This window comes from Colias eurytheme, chromosome 20 (genome assembly GCF_061535395.1).
Source record: "Colias eurytheme isolate Ceu_HAF_F1 chromosome 20, ilColEury1 Martin Lab GWU primary, whole genome shotgun sequence".
Classification (NCBI taxonomy): domain Eukaryota; kingdom Metazoa; phylum Arthropoda; class Insecta; order Lepidoptera; family Pieridae; genus Colias; species Colias eurytheme.
The window spans coordinates 2,359,604-2,380,259 of record NC_142999.1 but is presented as its reverse complement, the minus strand read 5'-3'; the positions used below and the strand labels follow the sequence as shown (position 1 = coordinate 2,380,259).

At 33.4% G+C, this 20,656-nt stretch overlaps 2 protein-coding genes across 2 annotated transcripts; one reads left to right on the top strand and one right to left on the bottom strand.

Moving 5' to 3' along the window:
- The first annotated feature begins 1,357 nt into the window (after nucleotides 1-1,357).
- Nucleotides 1,358-6,611, top strand: LOC149899517 (UDP-glucosyltransferase 2-like). Its single transcript, XM_090113495.1, has 8 exons — nucleotides 1,358-1,501; nucleotides 1,779-1,863; nucleotides 2,305-2,466; nucleotides 3,190-3,394; nucleotides 4,282-4,501; nucleotides 5,061-5,280; nucleotides 5,775-5,994; nucleotides 6,341-6,611. The coding sequence occupies exons 4-8, from the start codon at nucleotides 3,267-3,269 to the stop codon at nucleotides 6,609-6,611; spliced, it is 1,059 nt and encodes a 352-aa protein (XP_089969621.1). The 5' UTR covers nucleotides 1,358-1,501; nucleotides 1,779-1,863; nucleotides 2,305-2,466; nucleotides 3,190-3,266.
- Nucleotides 6,612-7,794: 1,183 nt separating this feature from the next.
- On the bottom strand, nucleotides 7,795-14,100 carry LOC149899516 (UDP-glucosyltransferase 2-like). The gene is made up of 8 exons (XM_090113944.1): nucleotides 13,913-14,100; nucleotides 11,763-11,853; nucleotides 10,961-11,153; nucleotides 10,174-10,371; nucleotides 9,482-9,701; nucleotides 8,835-9,054; nucleotides 8,431-8,650; nucleotides 7,795-8,168 (listed from the first exon to the last, which is right to left on the bottom strand). The coding sequence occupies exons 1-8, from the start codon at nucleotides 14,057-14,059 to the stop codon at nucleotides 7,895-7,897; spliced, it is 1,563 nt and encodes a 520-aa protein (XP_089970070.1). The 5' UTR covers nucleotides 14,060-14,100; the 3' UTR covers nucleotides 7,795-7,894.
- Nucleotides 14,101-20,656: the final 6,556 nt, after the last annotated feature.

The window sequence follows — 20,656 nt, the reverse complement described above, 5'->3', positions numbered from 1 at the left end:
ATATGAGATATTCACGAACTTTACATAGCGATCAAATATCAAGACAATTCCTACATAAATATAGAAGCAAATATTGGTAAATGAATGTGTTCGTACAAACTTATTTTCTTTAAAATTTGACTTTTATTTTCTTATTTCTTCTTCTAATTGTAATTATCAATCTCAATAAAAACAATACGAACTCAGATTATTTCAATAAGTATAAAAAAAAAATTATCGATGAGACTGTAATTTGGCAGTCGCAATAATAAATTGTACTTTGCATTGCATTTAAACTTCATTTAAATATATCCCAATATACTCGTAAATATTATATAGCTGAAGAGGCTGTTCGTTTTGTTATACGCGCTAATCTCAGGAACTGCAAGTCCAATTTGAAAAAGTATTACAGTGCTAGATAGCCCATGTATAGAGCACGGCAATTTATTTAATACGCACGCACCAATAGAAGCGTAGCAATGCGGGTAAGACCACGGGAAACAGTAAGTATATAACACTCTGAATTTTTTCAGACACTGAATTTTTTCAAAAATAAACTGTATAGACTGCTACAAGCTAAAAATTATTATAGTGTTAAGAAATATTTAAATGATCGTGACATGAATATAATATGAATCTTAATTTAATTTAATTGTAATTTTATGTGTAATTTTTGTAATTGTTTATTAATGTATTTTGTGTATAATTTTGTAATTGTCTATTAATGTATTTTATAATTTGACTATATTAATTTGTAAATTTTTGCACGCCATTTAAAATGGCAGTATATGCGATAAAAAAAATTTTGTGTAACACCCTTATATACGAGCAAATAAATATATTTGAATTTGAATTTGAATAAAATATGCTGAAAAGGTAATTTTGGATACGTGAAATAATTAATTAAATTTATTCTTTATTCTTTATTTTACAATTATTAAAATACATTCGGATTTTATCCAATGAAAATACAACACAAAGATCGTCAAATAGATTTTATTTTACTGAGACGTTGTAAACATCGCGTCGAGGTCAGTTTGAGAGTTGAGTTCAGATACCAAAGTTGTTTATAAATAGTTCCAACGAATCAAATTTGTTGCACGTTAAATCATCGATGAATAAAAAGTGTGATGTTCATGAGGTGTGTATATTTTATAGTTTATTTTCGTTGAAAACAGAGATGTTAAAAAATTAACAATAAATCAAAATAAATTTTGTAAACGATACAAGATAGGAATAAAAAGTGATAACAACGTTAGAAAATATAACAATGAAAATTACGAAAAATGCTATTTCAATATTTTGCATCAAAAATAAGATAATACTTTATATGAAAAGTAATATAATATAACCCATTGATTTTTTTCAGAATATGGCCTGGCTCCTAAAGTTACTGAGTTTGGGCATATTATTGTCCAATTGCTGTGCATACAAAATTCTAGTCGTTGTAACTTTGCCTGGGAAGAGTCATGGCATCTTGGGAGAAGGTTTAGTACGGCATTTGATAAATGCTGGTCATGAGGTAATTACACATTCCAGATATTAAAATATTATTATATTTATATTTCTGGCTTCTTAAATACCAATTTTATGGAGCTATGAAGATAGATCCGCTCTTCTTTTCGTTATTAATTTATTCATTAAGCTTAGTCATTAATAGCAGTTAAAATAAGTTAACATATAAAATATTATGCATACCTACAGAAGATTTACGAAAATTATTGAAGCATATCAAATATACGAGTTAACTTGCTTTTCTCAAATATGGTATAAATAACCGCTGTAGAATATATTTGCAGGTTACGTTCGTAACATCATTTCCACCAAAACCGAAGAAAAACTTGAAAGTTGTAGATGTAAGCGAAAATATTGAGATTATGAAAGGTTGGTATAAGCCTACTCTTATCCGACTAAACTTTTGACGGTAGACAATAAAGTAGACATGACCTGAATCCTCATATCTACCGACCCTCTATGAATTCATAATTTATTATCCATTAATATTGTATTCCTTTCCTTTTTTGTCTAGCCGTTGTGTTTGTTATCTATACTCATGTTATAAAGCTGAAGTGTTTGTTTGTTTGAATGCGCTAATCTCAAGAACTACTAGTTCGATTTGAAAAGTTATTTCGGTGTTAGATAGCCCATTTATCGAGGAAGGCTATAGGCATATATATATTATCACGCTGAGACTAACAGGAGCGGAGCAACGCGGTTAAAACCGCGGGGCACAGCCAGTAATTATATGTATAAGTAATAACTGATAAATCAGTAGTGCTGTTATAACAACAAAACTCCTTACGATATATAAAAGTAAAATTACAGGAGGCTTACTTAATATCCAAAATATGATGGAAGGAAATATAAACCTACAATCGATTTCAATACTATTAGAAGTTGGATTGGAAGTAGGAAAGGGTACAATTAAGAACCCTCGACCTTTGATGTTATAATATCAGAATGGGTTTATACCGACTTATATGCTGGGTAAGTTAACAGTATGATTATCAGCTGAGAATTAAAGAAAAGAATTAAAGATTCGATATTTAATTGTTTCCTTCACGTGCAAATTTTTCAACAAAGAACTGTACGGTCTTCGTCATTTGGAAGATTCTGCTATTTTATTAAATCTCGAGTTAAATGTCGTCATTCAAACAAATAGCAGATTCAACCAGATGACTGCGACTTATAAATATTCATTTTACAACTATGACCAAAAAATCTTTTGGTGTCATGTTCTCCCCATAGTAAATACACCAAACGCGAGAAGCAATTGAATAATTTGTCACCAGTGCAAAGTCAAAGGTTCAATTTATTTAACGATCAAGCAAGCGATGCGATAATACCAATTTAATAGTCCACAAGGTCATAGTACTGCACTCGTGTAACTTATTTAAAAACGTGAATAAAATAGATCTTACTAGTAATTTAAGGAAATTCAACAGTGTTTGCTTACAAATATTGAAAATCGGTTACTATAGGTAATTTAAATAATAGTTATGTCACAATTAATTGGCTTAGGTAAATATTATATACCTTCAAGATTTACATTACAATATTATTAAATCATAATATATACGTCGTTCAAATCTACTCGATGAATCCTGGATCAGACGACACAAATAATGCCCGTTATAGTACCTTCGATGCAATTTCGAATAAAAAGAACAGTCTTTCCCAGTATTTTCATAATTCTTTGGCCACTTCCAGATTATCAGCTGTGTACAATTGTCCTTACATCTGGTATTCTTCACTGGAACCTCATTGGATGGTGCTCAGGTTAATAGATGAGCTCACCAACCCGGCCTATGTGTCTGACTCAGCGTCGAGTAACGCTCCTCCTTTTAGTTTCCAAGAGAGAACCGAGAACGGAAGAGTTGTTCAACCAAATATATGGAATGGTCGTACAGAACTAGTAAGTACTCATTATAATTATTTATGTGAATAAAAAGCTGAAATCTATGTACGTAGAAAATTTCTCCCTGCGCCAAAGTGGATGACTAATTTTGATTTGTTATTGTCAGCACAGAAAAGTAAAAATAATTTATAAAATTCTACAGAAAATATGAACGCAGCCAGGGCAGTAAAGAATGATAAAGAGGGATACTAAGTTTTACTGCCAAATTAGAACCATTAATAATAATCAACCAACAGATCGAATTTGTTCTCTTAATATTTCGCAATTAAAAATTCATTCTTACTCTACCTAAAGAAGATAATTTACCAGAATTATAATCATTTCAAAACTTAATATGTATACAGGGTTACTTGTAAACGACAAATTAAATGAATATTTATTTTTGTATGAAAATAAAATCTAACATATTATAAAAAGTCGTAGAACAAATGTTAGATATCTTATCCTGCGAGGAAGCTGGTGTTTTACAAGTGACCCTGTATAGCCTATCAGAAAATTTCCACTAACATAGAAGACCTATATTATAGCCTAATTGTTTAAATAATAATACGTTTTCTTCCAACGCTACAAACAATTAACGTAAACTATTCTGAAGTTCATGACCACTATCGAGATATATGAACGTAAATAAAACTAAGTATATCATGAATAAATAGTAAATTGCTTCATCGGATACGCAAATATACTTTGTGATGTACAAATATTATAGAATTTGTTAATGTAATATTATAGTATAGTACGAGAAGATAAAGTTCTATTAATTTTTTACGTTACCTACGTTACGAGTCACTACTTAACCTACCTATATACAATCATTCATTACCTTTTCTAATGTTTAACGTAACGTTTAACTATTCAATCTATACCTCTACCCTTGATTTCAGCTACATAGAACCTCTAGAAAACAAATATTACGACACCTATATCGTGCCACACGTTCGAAGTAGGAACAGACCAGTTCCAAGTCTGACTGAACTAAAATACAATGCCTCATTAATGCTGGGCAATTCACACGCGTCCTTGGGGGAAGCAACCAGGTTGCCGCAAAACTACAAGCCCATTGGTGGACACCATATTGAGACGGATGTTAAACCTCTACCTGAGGTAGGCTTTTGAATTAGATAACGATTTAGATCTTTAATCTTTTGATTCTTATAAAAAGGCACCGGATGTCTTTGGCGTATCAGCGAACTTTAAATTTTGAAAAATATGTATTATCTAAAATGGATCTTCTTAAAAAAAATTAAGCAAAAGTGTCGGTAGGGCGTATCATTTAATCAAATACCTCCTGCGTATAAAATTAAAAACGGATTTTACAACTGATCAAGAAAATCGTTGGAAACATATAACAAGTTTAGAAATAGAATACAAAGTTTTGAAGTCCCGTCACCCCTAGTGGGGTAAGGGGCAGATGCATTGTACGTCTGTTTCACTGATCGCTTCTCTTTAAGGACAAGTAGGTGATCAGCCTTCTGTGTCCTGCCAGACGAAACATTTTTTTTTCGTCTCCACCGGGAATCGAACCCAGGACCCCTCGGTTCTACGCTCACGCGTCAACCACTGTACCAAGGAGGCGGTCAAGTTGTGTTAGTCATTTCTAATATACCATATTAGTTCGATTTTGATACGTTTGGTTTTAAAATATCAAAATTTAATGTTTCAGAATCTAAAGCAATTAATGGATAACGCTGAACATGGTGTGATTTACTTCAGCATGGGATCCAATTTGAGAAGCGAAGATTTACCAGAAAAGTTGACCAGTAATATTTTGAAAATATTTGGAGAATTAAAGCAGACCGTATTGTGGAAATTCGAGCGAGATCTGCCAAATAGACCCAAAAATGTGCACATTGTTAATTGGGCACCGCAACAAAGTATTCTTGGTACGTTCAAAGTGGTCTGTACCACAATTAGCATAAATAAATTAAATTAGTTTTGAGAATTGCATAATAAAAAATTAAAACCAATTGCATCTGCATATACCTTGCCAACATTAAGATACCGATACTCAGATCTAAAAAATATGTTGCATTTAAAATTTCATAAATATCAATCAAGTCGTTTCCAAGAGTATGTACCTACGACATCTAAGATAGTGACACGAGTATTTCATACAAATATAAAATACTAGCTTTCCGCCCGCGGCTTCTACGCGCAGTCAAAGAAAAACCCGCATAGTTCCCGTTCCCGTGGGATTTCCGGGATTGCGTCACTTTCCCGGGATAAAAAGTAGCATATGTCCTTTCTCGGGTATCAAAATACCAAATTTCATGAACATTGGTTCAGTAGTTTAGGCGTGATTGAGTAACAGACAGACAGACAGAGTTACTTTCGCATTTATAATATTATACATAGTATGGATTGTAAACATTTTCAGCTCATCCCAAATGTATATTCTTCATCTCCCATGGAGGTCTTTTGTCAACAACTGAAGCAGTACATTTCGGAGTTCCAATGATAACAATTCCTGTGATGGTAGACCAGTTCCTGAATGCAGATAGAGCAGTGAGGAAAGGTTTTGCTATAAAAGTGGACCTTTCCTATACCATGGACGTTGATATTAAACGAGCTATCCATGAAATGTTGACTGAGTCCAAGTAAGTGTCCTAATTTCAGTAAATAACAGTCCACCCATTTCGCAACTCGTTTGATTTTATATTCCACCTCATCATCAGCCCATATACGTTCACACTGCTTATAATCCACCACGCTGGCCAAGTGCGGGTTTGCGGATGTCACATGTCGTTGAACGTTTGATTCTTAGACATGTCCGTTTCCTCACGATGTTCTCCTTCACCTTCGTTCCACCTAATGCTACCTTATATTGATACAATTTATTATTCAACCAGGAGAAATCAGAAATATTGTGTATATTTCTCTTTAAATTTCTTTTCTCTTTCTTCTTTAGCTAATGAAATCCACATTACTATATTACGATTTCAGATATAAAGCCAAAGCCAAAGAAATATCCTTAATGTACCACGACCGACCATTAACTCCTGGCGATGAGCTGGTACATTGGGTGGAGCATGTTGTGAGGACACGCGGCGCGCCGCATCTACGCTCTCCCGCGCTTATGGTGCCCTGGTATCAGAAATACTACCTTGATCTACTTTCTGTTATTCTTGTAGCTTTAACTGTAATTATTTTCATTATAAAAACAATGTACAGAATGGTTTTTCGAAAATCAGATTCTGATAAGAAAAATAAATAAGATTTTTAGTATAGTTAATGTAATTTTGTTTTATTTATGTTTTTAAATCTTTCTAGTGGATTGAGATGGCAATATTTCAGAAAAACCACTCGCCACACACAAAATATATTTCAAACACAATTTAAAAAGATTCCTATTTAATTGTCATCGTTTTGATTTTGCTATGTCTATGCCTCCTTCATGTCCTTTTACTTTCTCTTCGTAGGTTTTTTTTTCTGGGTCTGGCAGGTCTTTACTTGTACGTAAAGAAAATCGATCAGTGAAACAGATATTATGTATAGTATGCGAAAGGAGGCAAACATAAATCATTCAATTCAAGAAATTAAGTTCGATTTTGTTGTTTGAATTATACGTATTTTCCAAAAAGTATATCAGATCAGAGTACTACAGTAGTCTCTAATAATTTATATAGATTTCTATCTGATTATTTATCTCTTGTTAATATTGTTATTGCATGGTAGGTACTTAAGATAACATAATAGATCCTGGATTATTTTATGAGATAAATAAGACGGAAGCGCGCTAAATATAATTATTAAAGAACTTGAGAAAGATAATAAGTATATTATCCGATATTTATTCAGACACAATTTCAAATCTAGTTTCAATTCGATTGTTGCTAGGTGGTTCTCCACAGAGCGAGCAGCCTCGCGAAGCAAATGCAGCGCGAAGCAGCTCGGTTAGTGCAGACGTGACTCGGTCGAAAAAAGCGCGTGTGCCGTCATTTTCCTTTCCTATTATTTCCACGTTCACACTGGCCGACAGCTGTATCGCGCTGCAATTGCTTCGCCCTATCTGCCTATTAAATAAACGTAAATTTGCCTCAGTAGTGTGAAAATCGGACAAAATAAGACTATTTATAAATCTAAACTGTAATTAATCTATATCGTGTCAAATTGTATATATATAAATCGGGTCAGCTTTTCTGGGATGAAAGAGTAAAAACTTACCTTCGACGATCGTCACAAACTGCACGTTTTTAGCAGGATATTGGAAATAATAATACAGAAATATGTATTATAATAGGTTCATGAACATGCTACCAAATACGAAATAAAACAACCAAGATTTGTGCAACAATTGTATAATTCTACATAATTAATAATTATGTTATTGCTAAGCTGAACTTTTTAATATTATTTATAAAAAAATAGATAACAACATCTTTCGTGTGCTCATAAATTGCTGAAAACAGATTTATTTAATAAAATTGTTTCTTAATTAACACATTATGAACACAAATTTTCCCAAAAAAAAACTAGCTATACTAAAAAATTGTCTATCTAATTGAATTTTTTGCTACCAATAGCCGACTTATTATTAAATGAACATAAAATCATTTTAATAAGGCGAATTACAGCTAATAAAACTACAAGGATGATAGCAACCAGGTCGAGATAATATTTCTGGTACCAGGGCATCATGAGCGCGGGAGAGCGTAGATGCGGCGCGCCTCGTGTCTTCACAACGTGGTCTACCCAGTGCAAAAGTTCCGTGCTGGGAGACACCGGTCGATGGTGGTGGACAAAAGATAGCTCTGTGACGCGTTCTCTGTATCTGGGAAATTAACAAAACGATTAAATGGTTTAGCATAGTAAATGCAAAACATATTAATCATATCTTAAGAACATCAGAAAAATAATGGTCGTAATGAAATAGATTACCAAAATTCACTATTTTTAAAATAGCAGATTGAAATGGCTAAAAAACTGTTTGGACACAATATTCATAATAATCTCTACAGATATTGAAAAATGTAAATTACTATAATTTTTTCGTATAAAATCTTCAAGGTTACGTTTAAATTAACAATACTTACTTAGGATTTCCTAGAATTTCAGTGATAGCAGCTTTCAAATTATCTGGTACTTCGTTATCGAACGTAACTTTTATAGCAAAACCCTTTGATTGAGCTCTTTTAACATTTAAGGCTTGGTCCGCGAACATTGGTATTCCAATTATCGGCACACCAAAATGAAGAGCCTCGGTAGTCGATAACAGACCTCCATGTGTAATAAATAGGACACAATTTGGATGAGCTGAAAATAAATGGAAATTGTAGAATAATTCTGCTAATTAGAAGACTTAAAACTTTGATCGGGGAAGCTACACACTTCTGCTCTACTGAAGTTTTGGTTTTGGCTTCTCCCCACTAATTACGTTAATACTAGGTATCATCCTATTTCTATTAACAAGCAATAAAGAATTCATAATATTTCTTACCTAAAATACTTTGTTGTGGTGCCCATTTTAGTATGTGCACGTTTTTAGGCAAATTCGGTAAGTCCTCCTCAAATTTCCACAATACAGTTTGCTTCAATTGACTGAACATGTCTAAAAGTCTTCTCTTCAACTCATTTGGCATCGACCGGCTCTTCAGCATCGATCCCATACTGAAGTAGATAACTCCGTTCTTTCCATTGTCCATTATTTCTTGCAAATCCTAAAAAATGTAATATAATCATTATAAATTTGGTATATACTTATTTATTTAAAGCTAGTTCATCACTTTCAATGAAAATCAAAGCTTTTAATTTAAAATTAAAAAAAATACACTGTATGTATTTATTATTTACTAGCGGTCCGCCCCGGCTTCGCCCGTGGTACATATTTCGCAATAAAAGGTAGCCTATGTTCTTTCTCAGGGTCTAAAGATTATCTGTGCCAAATTTCATCAAAATCGGTCCAGTAGTTTATGCGTGATAACCATACATACATACAAACCTTTCCTCTTTATAATATTAGTATAGATACCTATAATCTGTATTAATTTAAAAGTTTTTGCGTTTCTTTTATTAACCTACTTTCACGACTTTGAAATAGAAAGGAAGCAAATACAACACAATAAGTAACAAAAATATAAGACCAACCTTCGGCAATGGCTTCACAGTTTCATCGATATGATAACCTCCTATGTTTATATGATTTATTGGTAACCGAATAGCTTCACCAGTAGATACATGGGAGTTACCCAAGATCAAGGAAGCATTATATTTGACTTCTTCATACGGGGGTAAAGCCTGGCCTCGTTTTTGGAACGGTGGTGTAAAAGCGTCTATGTATACTTGATTGTCGCCCGCACGCAGCTGCCTGAATGAAATTTATTTATATTATTTAGGTTTAACAATAACAAGGGTAAAAAAATTATTATATTCGAAAATGAATCAAGCAAATACAAAATATGGACTCTTTACTTTCTTGAAACTTTGACAACAGATTTCTGGATTATAAAACCACAATCAACATTTCACAATTTCTGTCTGTGTTGTTTATCTTTTCGATAAAAGTTTTAAAATGTTTGCAAAGATGCTCTGCAATGTATTCAGTGTGGAAAACGAATTCTTATAACGAACGGCACTCTTCACAATGGACGGCGTTGGCCCAACAAATGATCGTCGATGTTTGCCACCATTATGGTGATTATCAACATCTACAATGACGGCCGATAATCGACATGACACTATCGTGATTGCCTCTACTCGCTTAACACTTCCCATTGTAAAGAAGGCCCATTAACATATTAAATTATATGGTATATGGCAACAGATTAAAAATAACCAACCACAGCAAATATTGCGTGTATATTTGCGTCCATAATTCTTGACAGCGCTCCCAAAACGTGAAGGGTGGAACTGCATCAGACTGTACCAGGTCAGCTGCGTATGCTGGATTTGGCGCTTCATCGATCAGGGCTAGCACAAGAGGATGTGGGTTCACTGACGATGACCATATTAGAGGACATTTGAATACTGCTGCAATTCTGTAAGGAAAGATCTAATCTTTAAATATAGACGATAAATTCCTGCAAGTGTAATTGGTTCGGGAAGGTAACTTTTTTGAATCCGATGATGTGTAATAACTGAAAGCTATAGAAAATTCATTTAAACATTTTTATAAATATTTCACTCGAGGATGCTATACAAGGTGTCCCAGATTCGGTGTTTGGTCAATCTAACATTTTTTCAGACACTGATTACGTAAGAAATGCTTTGAACATTCCTGACACATTTTTTTCTATCATACACTACATCTGTGACACAAATATAAGAAACTAGCTGCGCTCCGCAGTTTCACCCGCGTGGCTCTGCTCTTGTTGGTCTTAGCGTAATGATATATAACCTATAGCCTTCCTCGATAAATGGGCTATCTAACACCGAAATAATTTTTCAAATCGGACCAGTAGTTCCTGAGATTAGCGCTTTCAAACAAACAAACTCTTCAGCTTTATAATATTAAGTATTTAAAGTATAGATTAATAGTTTATATGATACCTACGATATGCCACTATCGAATCGAGTATATTTTAATCAAAACAAATATGAAAAAAGGAACTTAGAACAAATACGAACCCTGAATATAACTCATTGTACATCCATTCAGCTATAACAAGATCAAATTTCTCATCCAAATTATTCATAAGGTTTTGTACATTCGGATGATTTACAGTAGCATTCGCTAGTGTGTACATCACCTCCAATATTGTTCGAAGACTCGCCATTTCATTTTCATTGGTTAATATTTTGCTGATATCCAAAAATTCATCTGAAATTATAACATTGAGATCAATAATTATTCTTATAATATCAATAATATCTAGACAATAAATATTAAATAATACCTATCTTATAGATTCGTTTCATTAATTTATCAACACTACTTGCGCCCCACGGTTACACCCGCTTAATCACATTCATTACATTTTCAAGAAACAAATAACAAATGTTTGACACACATTGTGTTTATGTTTTTGAAGTGAAACTTCTTTATCGGGGTTGGAAAAAATTTAGTGTAACATTTTTCGTTACGCGTGACATTTTTCCGTTACGCCATCTTGTTTTTATCCCTACCACGCGTGATTGGCGTATTTCTGTAAAGTTGCATAAAGTAAATTATTTTTTTTTAAATAAGGTGATAAAGAAGTTTCACTTCTTACGTGTGTACACTAGTACAGGCACAATTTTTTTTATGTGTGATAGTGTAACGGAGATTCAGACAGAGCATTATTATTAGCAAGTGTTCCATATTTTTAAGTACCGGGAGCTTGTAAGTTTTAAAACAAAATGCCCTTTACAGAAAAATAAATGAAATTAATTATTTTATTACTCGTAACAAAATCTTTATTGTAATGAAATGTTATAATTAATGGATTACCTTCAGGAAAGTATTTAAAATTAGATTCTAGCAGTATGTGTCGTAGATTTTCAGACTTCATCTTGGCAGGAATGGCAGTGAGGTAAGTGACCTAAAACGGAATAATATACACTAAAAAAAACATACATAATGCAGGCGTACATTATCGTTATCATTATGAACATTATGTGTAAACAGAATAATTACAATGTATCTTATAATTATTTATGGTTATCATTTAAACTGGATTGACGCGTGAGCGTACCAAGCGTACAAACCAAGGGGTCCTGGGTTCGATTCCCGGTGGAGACGAAGATGAAAAAAATGTCTCGGTCTGGCTGGACACAGAACGCTGATCACCTACTTGTCCTTAAATATTATCGATCAGTGAAACAGATGCATAATGCATCTGCCCCTTACCCCACTAGGGGACATGGCACTTAACACTTATTTAAACTGAATAACATTATTGAGACCTGCGACAAGAGACACAAATACCACTACTATTTTATAATGAATTATTATAGCATACCTACAAGGGTATCGCGCTTTGTCTAAAACTTGAAAAATTACATTCCTAGAGACCAACTCTATCTATTAAAAAAACTGCATCAAAATACGTTGCATAGTAACAATATTCTAAGCATACATAGGAACAGTAGATCAACAACAGGAAGCGAATGTTTCATACTATGTATTGACTATTGATAATATTATCATATTTTCTCATTTACTAGTAACTACTATTGCTAGGGTGATATTTAAATGATAATAATAAGTTATTTTGTTGCATAAATTGATAAAAATTTACACGTGGTATAGTGAAGTGCTTTTTAAAGTAGAAACAATATATATTTCTTATATTTTGATTATAATATACGAGTGCTTTGTCACTACTTATAATATTATAATAGTTAAAAGTACTTTTTCTCGAATTAGAATTAGCGTATTCCCAGTTTCGTATTTGGTATTGCGCTAAATAATAACGTATATAGAATTATAAAGAATAATATAATACGAATTTAAAATCCGTTAAAAACTTTTAAATTGCTTGCAATAATACTTGTATTTAATTAAACACGGAAAAACTATATTTATTTTTAAATTAGAGTCTAGTTTTATTAACTGCATTATAAACGAACGAAATGAACTTATATCTCATTTAGGTAAAAGCATCAAAAATATGTCGTCTAACAGAATTCAACTATTCCAAAAAATAATAGAATATAATAACGAAGCTTTTCCTCAAAAAAAATTGAACACGATTCAGAAATAGATAACGATTAGCGAGTTTATAAATATAACAATGTCTCGTCTACCACTAAATATTTAATACTAGCAATGCCCTGCGGTTTCACCCGCACAGATAGCGATATCGTGACAGTGAAAAGTCTACCTACTATTGAAAATCACCTTTACCCCGTCCCGCACTACGGCCTGCTCATTGTATTGAACAGTATACATTCTATTTTCTGTAGATTGACACTTTTAAAAATTCGTTATATCTTTTGAATGGAATATCCAATTTTTTTCATTTAAAAAGTATTTTGCTGGTATTGAAACAGTCTATAATAAAACCTAATTTAATGGGATAAATATTAATATAAGTGTATGGATAAAATGGTTTGATTACTGTCGGGCGTCGCGGTCGGCACCTCTATTTACTTTGAAAACGTAAAAAAGTTGTTGTAGTAACATAACTCCTGAAGATGGACATATTATGGTATCGCGGACTTTCTTGTAGATATTGATCCATTCTATAATACCGTAGAACATTTTTTGTACGATCTTCAATAGATTCCGCAGCGCACGCGATGACAGAAGTTTTATTGAGGAATTTTTTACACCTTGGGTTACATTATTGCATTTTTGGAAAGAATCTCCAATTTTTTTTAAAAATGCAATATAGCCTATGTTGCTCAGTGAAGATGCAGCTTTCTAATGGTGAAAGAATTTTTGAAATCGGTCCAGTAGTTTATGTGTGAAAACCATACATACATACATACGTATATATAATTACAAACTTTTCCTCTTTATAATATTAGAAGAGATTCAATTAAACCAATCCAGAAATACAAAAGATTCGTGTATTAATATTTAAAGAATGTATTATACCTAAATTTCCAAATATTTTATAATTCATGCGTCAAAATTAAAAAAAAAAACGATACCTCATGCCCAGCGTTGACCAAATGTCGTACATATCCTTCTCCCAATATAGAGTGGCTTTTTCCAGGCAACGGAAAAATCACTAACACTTTATATGCACTACAAAGTTCACATAACAAATAAATAAACACCAAGCACTTGAGAGACATGGTCACAATCACATGTGCTATGTCTTAAACAAATCTTGGCTATTGAAATGACTTTATTTATAGAAACAAATATCCTATGAGTGTGAACTGTGAACGTACATGAATATATATGTATTTTAACGCGGTTGCGTGTGTATGTACTAATTTTTGTTACACGTTATTTTTTAACAAGTAATTCATATTTTTATTCTTATCTAAGGTCATGCAAATATTAATGTTCGTTCAGTCAAAACAACTAAAACTCAATTGATTTGATAGTCGGATATCAAATTGCGGATGTTTTTTTATCTACTTTACTATACCTATAGTATGATTGTAGACCTTGTGACCTTTTACCGTATACATGAATTTGTTTTATAATATTGTTTAATCTATAGTAATAAAGAGATAAGAAGAGCGGCAGTTTTTGATATCTGCAGCATTCTTATAATATGCTGGATACCTAGGAGAGGTCCAATCACGTAATATTAAAAGACTTTTAATAAAATATAATATAAATTATACAACTAACAAACTGAAAGAAAACAGTAAACGTAGTCTGAATTCTGAAAGTGACAACCCAATACCTGTAAAAATCTTTAAACATATCTATAAAAAAAATTATGCTCAACGTACAAAAATACAAACATACTATACTCATAGAATAGCATTATTGTGATACAATCAAGAGCCTACTTATGTCATTTGAAATACTTATTACTGACAATTGACGAAATACATATTGCGCAAATAGACACGGAAACAATATTGTTAAATTATGGAATAAATACAGCCTTTGGATCAAAGGGGTAATTTACTTAATATGTAATACACATAGATGACCTTAAAGTATGACGACAAAGTTTAATTGTCTACATATTATGTTTATCATGAGTACAGGGCTTAAAGGTCCGACCGCACTAGGCGTAACTGCCCGGCAGTATAGCGACGCGACGCAACACAGCTTTCTATGAAAGTGTATGAGGTACGCACTACGCGACATTGAAACTACGCGCCACGGCCAAATTTGTCAAATCGGCAAATGTGTCGCACCGTGAAGCGTCACGTAGTTACGGCTTATACGGTCAGCTGCTGCAAAATTTGCTGAGTCATGAAGATGGTTATCATGACAATAAATATTAAAAAAACAATAATAAAAAATCAGTATTTGCTGAATCATCCGAACACGCATAACATCAGCAGCATCTGACTTCTAATTATTGACATCTAGCTTTAAAAGTTAGCGCATTTAATTAATAAGGATTCTAACGTGGTATAACACTTACTCCATTATATCTTAGATCGGCCATAAAAAAAATTTGTTAAACAAAGTCTGTTTTTAACAATTTCTTTGAAATTGCAAAAAACTATTCTAGTGTAGGTACTAGGTACCCAAAGCGTTCCTAATGACCACAGCGTGGTTTAAATAAGATGGAGAGAGACATTCCATAAAGTGTGAGCGAGACAGATAGCGACGCTTATGACATACGGACGCAAAGTCCGCCCCGGCTTCGCCCGTGGTACCTACATGTTTATACTATCCTATCTCTCAAGTGGGATCGAACTGCACATGGTGTGCGAATTTTATTATAATCGGTTAAGTGGTTTAGGAGTCCATTGAGGGCAAACATTGTGACACGAGATTTATTATGTATAATATAAGATATTAAGATACGTTATAGCATTAGTCATATCTGATAGACGTTAATCTTATTATAAATATTTTATTAAAAATAATCCCCCGAATACCAGACGAGCTTCAAAATTATCTGACATTTCCCTCCCCGCCTGGTATTATAAGTGAAAATTTGAGAAAGCAACTATGAATTGCCACAGGATGAATTATTATTATTTTATTATGTACAGTCTACGTTTTATTAAATACTAGCTTTCCGCCCGCGGCTTTGCCCGCTTTGTCGAAATCCTAATAAATTATATACCAAAACCTTCGTCTTGAATCCTTCTATCTATTAAAAAAAAACTATCAAATCCGTTGCGTAGTATTAAATATTTAAGTGTACGGACAGAGAAAGCGACTTTGTTTTACACTATTTACAGAATATGTATTTGTGTATAAAAATATTAAATTTGCATGCATGCTATAAGGTGGTGAGAACTTTGAAATATTGGGTAATATTTTAAGATCTAGTAAAGCAAAAAAAATTAATTCATTGGGATTCCGTACATGTACGTGTATGTGTAGGTATGTTATACATGTACGGAATCCCAAAATAATTATTATAATACTAGCAATGCCCTGCGGTTTCACCCGCATAGATAGCGATATCGTTACAGTGAAAAATCTACTATAGGTCGGACTATAGGTTTAATTTTTAATCACATGAAAATCACCTTTACCCCGTCCCGCACTACGGCCTTATTTTTTTTTGTTTTAGTGGGGAAATCTTTCATAGATACCCACGGCCTCCGGGGGAGGGGCCGTGGGTTATGTCGGATTCCTACCGACCAAAACCCCACTGTGTTCCGTCAAGACGCATATTGGTAGGTCAAGACGCACTACGGCCTGCTCGAACAGTATACCTACTATTTTCTGTAGATTGACACTTTAAAAAATTCGTTATATCTTTTGAATGGAATATCCAATTCTTGTCATTTAAAAAGTATTTTGCTGGTATTGAAACAGTCTATAATAAAACATCATTTAATGGGATAAGGATTAATATATGAGTATAGATAACATGGTTTGATTACTGTCGGCACTTCTATTTACTTTGAAAACGTAAAAAAGTTGTTGTAGTAACATAACTACTGAAGATGGAAATATGGTATCGCGGACTTTCTTGTAGATATTGATCCATTCTATAATACCGTAGAACATTTTTTTGTTCTATCTTCAATAGATTCCGCAGCGCACGCGATGACAGAAATTTTATTGAGGATTTTTTTACACCTTGGGTTACATTATTGCATTTTTGGTAAGGATCTCTAATTTTTTTGAAAATGCAATATAGCCTATGTTGCTCAGTAAAGATGCAGCTTTCTAATGGTGAAAGAATTTTTGAAATCGGTCCAGTAGTTTTTGCGTGAAAACCATACATACATACATACATACATACTTACAAACTTTTCCTCTTTATAATATTAGTATAGATATACTACCGATAGGAATCAATCTATGTACATGACTATATAATCTAACTCAATGACTCAGCTATTTTTATTAAACACATCTAGTTATTTTTGAGGTGTTGAAGTGGTTGTAGTCAGAATACTTTTCAGAATATTACCTATATGAAATAGCATAGGGTAAGATAAAAATTAAAAAGGTAAGCTCTATTTATTTATTTTAATTCCTAGTAAAAAAATATCATACTTAATAATATTTTGCTCTTACCCGGAGTCACATAGTAAATTAACATAATATTAAATATATTAATTATACAATAATATGGGTAATTTATTCATCACAGTTCTTCAATCTTGTAAGCATTTAGAGTTAATCAGTTTTATTTAAATAAGTTTGAGTGTAACTACATATTAGTATGTGATAGGTAGGTGTAGGTTTAAATTTTTGGATTGTTTTAGACGCTTTTATTATTTTTGTAGGTACGTACGTGGGCTCGGTTTTGACCCACATTAAACGAACAGATTTAAGGTGATGAATTAATTTTTCTAACATTTACGGCCCTTTTCAAACCTTCGTAATTTTTATATTATTAAAGTTGTCGTGATGAAAATTCTTGACAAGAAAGTTCAATAGTAACACAATACGTCTACCGTTTTAGAAACATGATTCCATGATATTTTCTCGATAGAAAAAAAATACAAAGTTATCATTGTTATTTTTTTTTAATCTCTAGCATCTTCAAAATAACATACGTAAAGTTACGACTTTTTGGATATTAACTATAAAATATACAACCTATACGTCTACCGTGTTAGAATTTTGAAATATGCGATGGTTTTGAAATAAACAAGAAATACTTGAAATTAGCGCGCGACCAGCCAATATATCGAGAGCCGCCCTGTACCTTCCTACCCCGATCGCTGCACGAGTCATTCCCGCTACGGCCGTCACACGGGGAACTTGTGTCGCTCGCGCAATCGTAAAAAGGGTGACAACACGATAAGACAAATGGGGACAATAAAGAAAATAAGAAGAAGAAACATAAAGGTTGGAGGAAAAAGAATGCTTACAATTGGAACAAATTAATGAAGTAAGTTGGTTTTATTTTAAATTTGATGATAATTGTATTATAGACGATGTTTGATATGTACCCCTGTTTTAAGTACATAACGAATGTGTAAGATTTTTTCATTTATAGCATAAATAATCTGTTCAGAAATCCGGAATCCAGAAGGAAAATAAACCCACTGATTGTTCACAATGTGAATCCACTCCTTCGTAAGTACCTTTATTCAGTCAAAAATGTATGTTATCAAAGCTCTACTGGTTTTATCGCATGATTCCATTTTTAGCAAAAAGCAACAAAGTGCAAAGAAATAAAAAATCATGGTGAACTTAGTGGAAGTATGGCGGACATAATATGGAACAGGAGCTCATTGGAGTAGTATTATATTAAAAAAAAATACGAAATAATTTCAAGAATTACATTTCTTAGAAGGTGGTAGATAAGTATGTTGTATAAAGAATTTGATGTTGATATTTATTTCATTTATACTTACTACACCTGTGCGGGAAATTGCTTAGTAATAAAACAGGTTTATATTCATATTTACATAGTAATGTGAGTTTTCATTTCGAAAAATTTTGTGTAAGTATATTAAATTGAGTTCCTGGGTGATCTGGAAACACAATTGGGCCCGGAAGATGGCGCTGCAGTCACTCCTCCAAATGACATGAACCGATTTGGATGAATATTTGTGTGCACATTTCATTTTTGTGGGATGATTGGTTGATTCGCTTTCACATTAGCTAATATTATGTATTTTTGTTGTTAGAAAGTAAACTTAATTTAATGTTTATAATACATTATTATTGGTATAAATAAGCCAGTGTTCGTCTCACATTGCTGTACCTGCCTACCTACCCTACCAGGGCCTAACTTTGTTCTGGCTATTTTATTTTGATTATTTGTAATGAATAATTACAATTATAATAGAGTGCAAAAAATAAATACATGCGTCAATATATTTTGTGTTTTTTTTAAACAATTTTTTTATTTAAAAAAATATCATTCCGACCGCGGCTTTGCCCGCGTGGAATTAGATTATATCGTGAATCCTGTCTTATCCCACAGAAGTGTTCAGTTCGGATAAAAAGTATCCTATGTGTAAATCCAGGCAATTAGCTATATTTTATCAAAATTGGTAATGTAGTCTTGACGTGATTAAGTAACAACTAACAAAAAAATATACAAATTATCATCCAAAGTTTCGCATGTATAAGAATATTATACAGTGAAACCTGGGTAAGTGAGACATCAAGGGACCTGCAAAGTAGTTTCACTTATAGAGGTATTCCACTTACCCAGTGTCTCAGATATACAGGTACAAATAAATATCTGTCTCATTTACAGAGGGTTCCATTAATAGAGGTGAGAATACAGGTTATTTCAGTTATACAGGTGCGATCATTAAATAAAATATATGGTAAGGTAGAATAAGAATGAGTAAACAAACAATGTTATCCGAGTTACAGAGGTTTATGCATATAAAATTTACTCTCTGTCTCAGTTATAGAGGTAACTACGATGATAAATCGAAAGAACAAATCCCAGATATAGAGGTTTACCTGGTTCCACTAACAGAGGTAATTCAGTGCCAAAGTGTTGGGACCTCAGCATGAGTTCCAGTTATGGAGGTTTCTCACTTATCCAGGTCCCACTTAACCAAGTTTCACTGTAACTGTATGACGACTCCATACATGTTTGTCCCGAGTCGGCCAGCGGCAGCGCGGCGAGTTTGCAAGAATGACTTCGCGCACACCCGCGTTCGCGATAGCGAGCTATTAGACTCCGCCCGCCAAGCAGTAGATTTTTTTTTGTGTATCGTCTTAATTCAAACTTTGTACTCTTATCAAGGATCGGTGACAATAAAAAAAAGACGTGTGGCACTCGGGGACTGCCGCGTCGGAGTGGGGAGCGTGAGGTTTTTCGTTACGGAATTTCTCGATTCGGTCCCCGCGCTCAAGGCCCGCGATAGAAGCTTTAATGCCGGCTGTACACACTCGCCGAGACACACCGAGACAGGCTGAGAACGAGTATGTACATGGTGCATTCGTCTTGTCTCGCACTCTCGTGTCTCGCCTCGGCTGTCTCGGTCGCTGGTCGGTTTTTTGCGTCCGAGTCAAAGGGTCTCGTTGAGTCTAATAGCAAACAAAGACAAATAGCAACAGCTATTTCTACGTCCATTCTCGTGTAAGTCTTCAGTTCAAATGTTAGAACGAGTGTGTACAGGCATGCTCTCGACGAGAGTCTTTTCGGCCGAGGCTCTCGACGAGAGGCTCTCGACGAGTGTGTACAGCCGCGGTAATAGCTTAATAATTTCATAGGTTTAGGGCCGATTTTTCAATGCCCAGATAAACAGCTAGATAGACTTTATTCTTCAGTTAACAAAATATTCAATTTTTCAATAGACGAATAGGACTTATCTATCGAATAACTACGTTATTTGAGGAATAAATCTATTTGCCGC